We start from the raw sequence: 7,479 nt of genomic DNA, 5'->3' as shown, positions 1-7,479 counted from the left end.
TTGTGCAGATTCCTGCCTTTTGCTTATAGGCCTGAGAGTTAGATCTTTTTCAGGCATAGCATTCTTTGGGCATTCTTTGTCCCAGAAGGGAAGAAAGGAAATTCTGGGATGCAGCAGCACCCCTGGGAGGGGAGGAAGGGAGAGGAGGCAAAAGAGAAAGATAACAAGAGCAACAGAATGACTGGGCATAGGAATTTGTCCAAAAGTGTGTGACTGTTTATATAGATTTATACTTCTCTTCCGTCCAAGGCACTCGGGACACGCACGTGGTCACCCCACTTTACACATGTACGCACATGCTTTATTCTCACAGCAAGGTTGCAGAGTAGGATTGGTTGACAACTGATGACTGGACTAAGATTGCTCAGTCTGATTAATGACTGGGCAGAGATTTAAATGGATCTCTCCAGTTCTGGTCCAATGCTCAGTCCAAACTACCGAGTCACCATGACAAGCTGTGCCAGTTTTCTGCAATGAACTGTGGGGAAGCTTAGAGCAGAGAATTTACAGTCTTTCAAATATAACTTTATGGTCTTTCCTTATAAACATGGAAAACAAAAATGTTTTTCATGTAAATTGAGTTTCAGATCTGAAGGACAGAGAGCAATACTAGCTGCGGCCATAAATATATTATAGGCATGATTTTTTTTTTTTTTTTTTTGGAAGGGATCACGTTCCTCAGCACTGTGAGGAGACAATAAGAGCCTTTAACAGGCTGTGCTGGAAGATGGAATGGGCAAGCTTTGTGGCCTCTGTCCCAGCTCACCCCCTCCCTTTTTCTCGCTCACACAATTTTTATTCTTCCATGTTTTGGCCCCATCTAGTTGTACCGCATAATTCTGCACATTAATATTTAAGCCCAAATATTAAAACATATTATTTAGGAAATCAAATTAGATATATTTTAGATATAATGATCCATAAAGAGTTACTTTGGTGTGATGCCGAATTCACAAAGGATAGAAATCGTATGGAAAACATTTTATTTAGGGAGGATAATATTTTGGATTTAAAGAAAATAGAAAATCCATTTCTAAAGAATATGTTGGAACTGTGGAGATACAGTAGGAAGATTTTAAGCCCGGTAATTTCCCCATTAACTCCAGTAATGCAATGAAGAATTTTCCTGAGAATTTGAAAGGTGAGTTACAGAGAACATACTCTAACAATATTCAGGAGTATTGAGTACATAGAGTCTTGCGGCCATAAAAAGTATAGCCAACGCATGCATTCTGCAGTCAATGGGACTTACTCCCATGCAAATATGCATTGGGCTGAAATTTAACATATCAATTTAACTTATTAAAATGTATTTTAAAAGGAAAGAGCAAACATATTGAGCAGATGTATTAAATAAACGACACAGACTTATTTAAAACTTTTATATGCCGTCACCACATGCCTCGGCATCTTGGGACAGCTCACAAATGTACAATTAAAAACAATAAAACAATACAAATTCCATAAAATTATATAAAAACAAAAAAGCGACTGTTAACGGTAAAAATATTAATTTTTAAAATAACAGTTATGGAATGCATTATTACAGCGTTGACAGATGAAAAGCATAACCAAACGCCATTGCAGTTCTTAGGACTTCCGATCTCAAATGGAACTTTGCTTCCTTCCCCATTCCGATTTCCAGAGCCAGCTATAGGGAATTTTCAACTTCGGGAGGGAAAGTCAGGTACAGCCGACGTGAAGCTGTCCAGATGTTATCGACTATAACTCCCACAAACCTCAGCCATAATTGTTCATGGTCAGGGATGATGGGAGCTGTAGTCTGAAAAGTCTGGCGGATGCTAGCTTGCCTACCCCCGATTTAAACCTACGCCACTCCATTCCGACGTAAAAGCACGTTAATTTTGAAGGCACTCTAGAGCATGTGTCAGTCAACCCTTTTATCTCTACGTTTCGGCTAGTGAGCCCAAGCAGGCTCGGGATTGGCTATCTGGCCGTGAAGCGCGGCCTATGCGAAGGCGGCGGAGGCGGGACTACGCCTGCGCAGCCAGTCCGGGAGCTGGTACGGACGCGCGTACTCGAAGGTGACAGCATCGAGATGAAGTAGGTTGGGGATCGGAGACGGGGTTAAATCGGGGCAGGGGAGAGCGGCGGCGCGGAGGAGCCGTGACAGGCTGCTCTTGAGTCGACGCTCCCTCTCGGAGCCTGCACTTGTAAAGCATGTTTTACTTAGCGCATGCGAAGTGAAGACACGGAAGAAGGCTCCTGAGCGTACACAGAGTGCGTCATCATAATGGAGTCACTGCAGCCGATTCGAGCACCCGGAGTTAGAATTCTGAGTGTGGGGATGTGTCCTTTGCGTAGACCTGAGCGACATCTCCCGCTGTAGTGGTTAAACCAACCTACCCCACCCTGCTGCCATCCCGATGTGGGGGACTACAGCTCCTATCGTGCTTAGCTAGCATGGCCCTTGGTTGGCTAGCAGAGAATGAGGACAGTTGCAGTCCAATATATCTAGAGAATGCAAGGATGGAGAAGTCTTGGTTAGGAAGCTCCGTGGGTGACTGTGGCCCGTCAGTCAGCTGAACCTTCCTTAAAGGGTGCTTCTTGTGAGGAAAATGGCGGCGGGGGGGGGACGACGACGACGACGACACACACCTCTGTATATCATGCTGAGCCCCTTGGAGGAAGGCTGTGATAAAAATACATAAATACATAATTAAATGTATTAAAAAAGCACATGGCTCTTTAGAAATAGGTGATTGTCAACACAGTGAGAATGCGGTGTGAAGTCTGCCTGTGACTCATTTTTGTTTGATTACTTGTTTCTCTCTCCCTCATTTTCTCTAGCCCACTAACCAAAGTGAAGCTGATCAATGAACTGAATGAACGTGAAGCACAGCTGGGTGTGCAGGACAAGGTCTCCTGGCATGCAGAGTACAAGGACAGTGCCTGGGTGTTTGTGGGTGTGTGTCAAGCTTAAAGACAACCTTGGGTGTCCAGCTCTTGCAATATGGCAGTTACAACTAATCATCATTGCTCAAGACATCCTTATTAACCCTCTCCCTTTTCTCCTAGGTGGTCTGCCATATGAGCTGACCGAAGGTGACATTATCTGTGTTTTTTCCCAGTAAGTTAAAAATTAAGCTCTTGTGTCAGAAGCTTAAAAATGTTCTAATGACTGAAGATTTTTTTTAAAAAGCTGCTTTTTAATTGAAACTCATACCCAAAACAGGCAACATTTTTTTTAAAAATAGTGCAATATTATACATACTCAGAACTAAACCCCATTGGGAGTCACTCCTAGATCAGGGACTATAGGACTGCAGCCTTGAGCCATTACAGTTTCTGCTCTGTTGCTTGCTCTCCTCACAGAGAAAGAGGATGGGGTACCATAGTAAGGAAAAAGAACCTGCAGTTGTGTAATACTGCACTCCGTCTACAGTTGGCTGCAGCTGTTATTGGATTCTTCCCCATCCATTTTAGACCTTGATGGGTAGTTAGCCTTGAGTTTCTGAACTCCAGTGATGGTAACTGCTGGAAAGGCTGGACTGACGTACAGTCCTTCTGTCCTTAGCCTCTTACTGTGGTTGCTGCTCACAGTGGTCACAGGAGAAAGAGCTCTCTTTGGAAAGCATTCCTGAGTACAAGTCTTGGTGTGTCTCAAATGAGCAGAGGTGTTGAGGAAGGATGAGACATGATGGGAGAAGACAGATCTTTGCCAGGACAGATGATGATGATGATGATGAGTGGAAGCTCCATGTCTCAGAGCTGCATAACTCTGAACACCAGATGGTGGAGGCAAATGGCAGGTGACAGCCCTGTAGTACACAAAATCACCCAGCTGGCTCTGAGCTACATGGATCTGGCTGCGGTCCAACAAGGCTATCCCATTTATACTGCAGCACTGTGCTCATTTCACTTACCTGCCTTGAGGAATTGTCCCGCTTCAGGTGCTGCATTAACCTTTGCATTTTCCTGATGCTTCCTCTTCTGGAGCAGTTTATTTTAGTGAGGTGAAGCTCTTGTGACGTCTGGTGTCTTTACCTTCAGGTATGGAGAAATTGTGAACATAAACCTGGTACGTGATAAAAAGACAGGGAAATCCAAAGGATTCTGCTTCATTTGCTATGAAGATCAGCGAAGCACCATTCTTGCGGTTGATAACTTTAATGGAATAAAGGTTGGTTTGGCTTTTGGAGGCACTCCAGTTTCTAGGAATCCTGGACACTGACTGGCTATTATGAATGTGTGTGATGAGGCACATCGAGGGCTCCTAGAGAGGGGTTGGAGAATTGGTGCGAACTTGTAGCATGGCCCCTAAGGTCATGGGCAAAGGGAACAGCCATGTTAGGGATTGTTTCATACCTTGTATTCCCAGAAATTGTTTTCTCGGGCTTCTTAATGTACAGGATACTCTGTTTTACTTTGCTACAGGCTTCTCTTTTGGGGCTTTCCTCACCCCAAAGCCAAGGAGGAAGAGAATGTTGATGGCTTACAAACACGCTTGTTCTGTAACATTACTGGTAACTGTTTTTACAGATAAAAGGAAGGACAATCCGTGTGGACCACGTAGCTAATTATCGCCCTCCAAAAGACTCTGAAGACATTGATGATGTTACAAAAGCCCTTCGGGAAAAGGGATGTGGTGTTAAAACACCTCCTCCGAGTTCTTCTGAATCCTCTGAAGACACTGAGGTGGAAGTAAAGAAACACAAAAAAGGTGATGGTGCTCTCTCCCTTTCTCCCTACCCGCCTGACTTGGTTTACAGAACATGATAACTCATGATGGGCAGCAAGCCATGGTTAGTTGTTGTGCTATCTAACTCTAGACCACCTCCCTCAGGGCAGCTTGTGTGTTTTTTCATTTTTTAAGAAGCCACTTTAAGAATCCACTACCTGGGTTCACGCAACATGATAAGCTGGGGTGGTTAAGTTAGAGGCAGTTGGTTCTGTAGTTTGTAACCCATCCAGAGACGCATAGTGATTGGATGGGTTAGAAATATCCCTAATATCCCAAACTGTGTTGCCTGAACCCTGCCAGAGTGACCTGAACCAGCATTGGGAGGGTTCACACCACAGGACAAACCCCCACCCCTGGCTTTGAAGTCACCCCAGGTTTTGTGTCTTGTGTGAACCTAAGTGTGATCTGTAGTAGGCCTGGTTTCACCCATGGTGGGTTAGTGTGCCATCTGAACCTGGAGAACTGTTTCCATTGTGGTTTGTAGGAAATGGCAAGTGAGCAGTTCAGCAAGGGCAGCAAAAAATTTTTTTGCTGATCTTGCCGAGCTTGCCCAAGCCCTATTGATGCCCAAGCAGCATCACGAGTGGAAAAGGGTTAAAAGTAGTGGGGGAAGTCTCAGCAAGCCAAGACAGGCCCTAGTTGCAGCACGGGAAGCAGCACGAGCCCCCAGTTCTTTTGGGATGCTGCCTGACAGACCAAGGGGAAGGTAGTGGTGCGGTGACAACCCACAGAGAGCCCCATAATCTGTGAGGTGCACCATAGGTTAGTGTCACAGTGGGTTGACATGACACGTGAATCTGTATGTTAAATTTTAAGCACATTTGAAGCTTCCAAATCTAAGGATGCTGGATGTAAGCCAGTTTCTGATTCCTGAACAGAAACACAGGGACAGACAAAAGCTAAGCATACTGGGAAGTCCAAAGCCTTGTCATTTTTCTGCCTTTTTTGGCTTCTGAGCATTTTATCTGATTCACTTGGGCTGTAAAATAGCTGTGTTGGGGTCATGCTTTACTGGTTCAACTCTTAATTTGGATTGGAGTAAAGTTAAATATCTTTGCTAAGATAAAAGGCAAGAGTCTCTGCTCAGTTTATAAAGTAAAACAAGCAGTAGGGCTAAGATAATTATACAGACAAGGAACCCTGGAGCAGGGCGATCATCTAGAAATGCTGGTAAGATGAGTTTCCTGGAAAGACAGATGATCTAGGCATATGTTAGGTAGACAGAGAGCAGAGACAGTGGATGGGTAATTACAATAAATTTGACATCCAATTATTGTCTCTCTCTAAAGAGAAAAACAAGAAAAAGAAGAAAGAGAAGCGAGAGCATCGGAAACGTGTAAAAGAGGAGCCACCTGTTGATGCACCACCTTCAAAAACCAAGATTAAAGTGGAAAAGGAAGACCCTGGCTATGACCGGTATGCAAGCACAAGTCAACCAGTCTGGAGCAAAGCATCTGGGCACAAACATACAAGCCGGCTTCAGCAAGAACAGGACCCCAAGTATGAACGGACGAGAGAGGGGTCTCCAGAGAGAGGCACAGATAGGGATAGACAAGAGCAAAGGACTCCCTACAGTGAGAAACACAAAAAGGCAGATGCTTCCAAAGAAAGACTCCGGGCATCTGAAAGCAGAAGATCCCGAGAGCGGTGGGAGAGCAGAGACAAACCTTCCAGAGACAAGAAGTCTTCAAGCCGCTACTAACCCACCTGCCGTGTTCTGCTCTTGCAAATGGGAAAGAGAGCAAGGGCGGCCTTGCCTGACAGAACATCAGCTTGGCGGGGCAAGAGAAGACAGCCCAGCTGACTGGCCTACATCCTTCTTGCATGTGGGGCCAGTCTTTTCTGCTGACGTGGGCGTCCTCTCTTTAGAAAAGAGAGGCAGAAGAATAGAGTTGAAGTTCTCGGTTTCCTTCTGGAAAGTAGAACATTTACAGTTGACAGAACATCTCCATCTCCTGAATTTTGGACAGAAAGCATTGGTTTGCAATGTTATTTTTATTTTCAAATCTAGGATTAATAAATCCGCAAGGAATGGTTGTAATTCTTTACATTAGTCTAGTGCTCTCTCATGTATGCAGAGCTTAAATTCTGCAGTTTGAACTTATGTTTTAATGTTGAGTCAGTACTGTAAACATTAATGCAGGGATGGGCAACCTTTTCAGAACTGAGGTTGCATTCCCTTGGGTGAGGAACCTCAAGCCCAGGTACTAAATTCACTTTCCTGGGGTCCAAGTCCAGCCCTCAGAGTTCCCCAAATCACCAGTCATTTGGTGCAGTTTTTCACCCAATCTAAAAGCTTGAAATGCCTCTCCTAAGGCTTAGGTACTGACAGCAAGAGTTTCCAGCAAAGCTATGCATCCATTTTTGTGGGTCTAGCCCCACCCATCTTGCCTTTGGGCCCCATCCCCCACTAGAATACAGCTCCCAAAGTTGAAAGAGGTTCTCCACCCTCAAGGGAAAGTGGTTGGGGTTGCATACCCATGGTGAATGTGACCCAAGCCAAAAGTCAGTAGAACAATTCTCTTTCTCACTGATTGGGTCAGTGTGTTGTGTGAACCCATGCTCAAGGGTTGAATATGGCTTAACTGGGTGGATTAACTGTGTATTGCGGAAGCGTGGGTTATTATGTTGTCTGAACACAACCAAATTAATAAACCACAGTGGCCAACCCATAGTTCCCTTCATACATTGGTTGTAGTTCACAAGCTACAGCTTATTAGGGTAGCTAGGTTCAGGCAACATAACCACTGGTTCAGTGAAATCCCACAAGTCAA

General features: G+C 44.7%; 1 protein-coding gene across 2 annotated transcripts; it reads left to right on the top strand.

The window, feature by feature from the left end:
- The first annotated feature begins 1,897 nt into the window (after positions 1-1,897).
- Positions 1,898-6,753, top strand: RBMX2 (RNA binding motif protein X-linked 2). Of its 2 annotated transcripts, XM_044427354.1 has the most exons (6): positions 1,898-2,064; positions 2,812-2,927; positions 3,040-3,091; positions 4,015-4,144; positions 4,504-4,684; positions 5,995-6,753. In XM_044427354.1, the coding sequence occupies exons 1-6, from the start codon at positions 2,060-2,062 to the stop codon at positions 6,405-6,407; spliced, it is 897 nt and encodes a 298-aa protein (XP_044283289.1). In that variant the 5' UTR covers positions 1,898-2,059; the 3' UTR covers positions 6,408-6,753. The 2 variants fall into 2 exon arrangements, with proteins under 2 accessions (XP_044283289.1, XP_044283288.1); XM_044427353.1 differs by lacking the exons at positions 1,898-2,064; positions 3,040-3,091 and having other exon boundaries at positions 2,120-2,927; positions 4,016-4,144.
- Positions 6,754-7,479: the final 726 nt, after the last annotated feature.

The sequence above is a fragment of the Varanus komodoensis genome, unplaced genomic scaffold, assembly GCF_004798865.1.
Source record: "Varanus komodoensis strain SLA01 unplaced genomic scaffold, ASM479886v1 scaffold18_3, whole genome shotgun sequence".
Lineage (NCBI taxonomy): Eukaryota > Metazoa > Chordata > Lepidosauria > Squamata > Varanidae > Varanus > Varanus komodoensis.
Note: the sequence above shows the minus strand (reverse complement) of the source record. Positions and strands in the feature narration are given on the sequence as shown.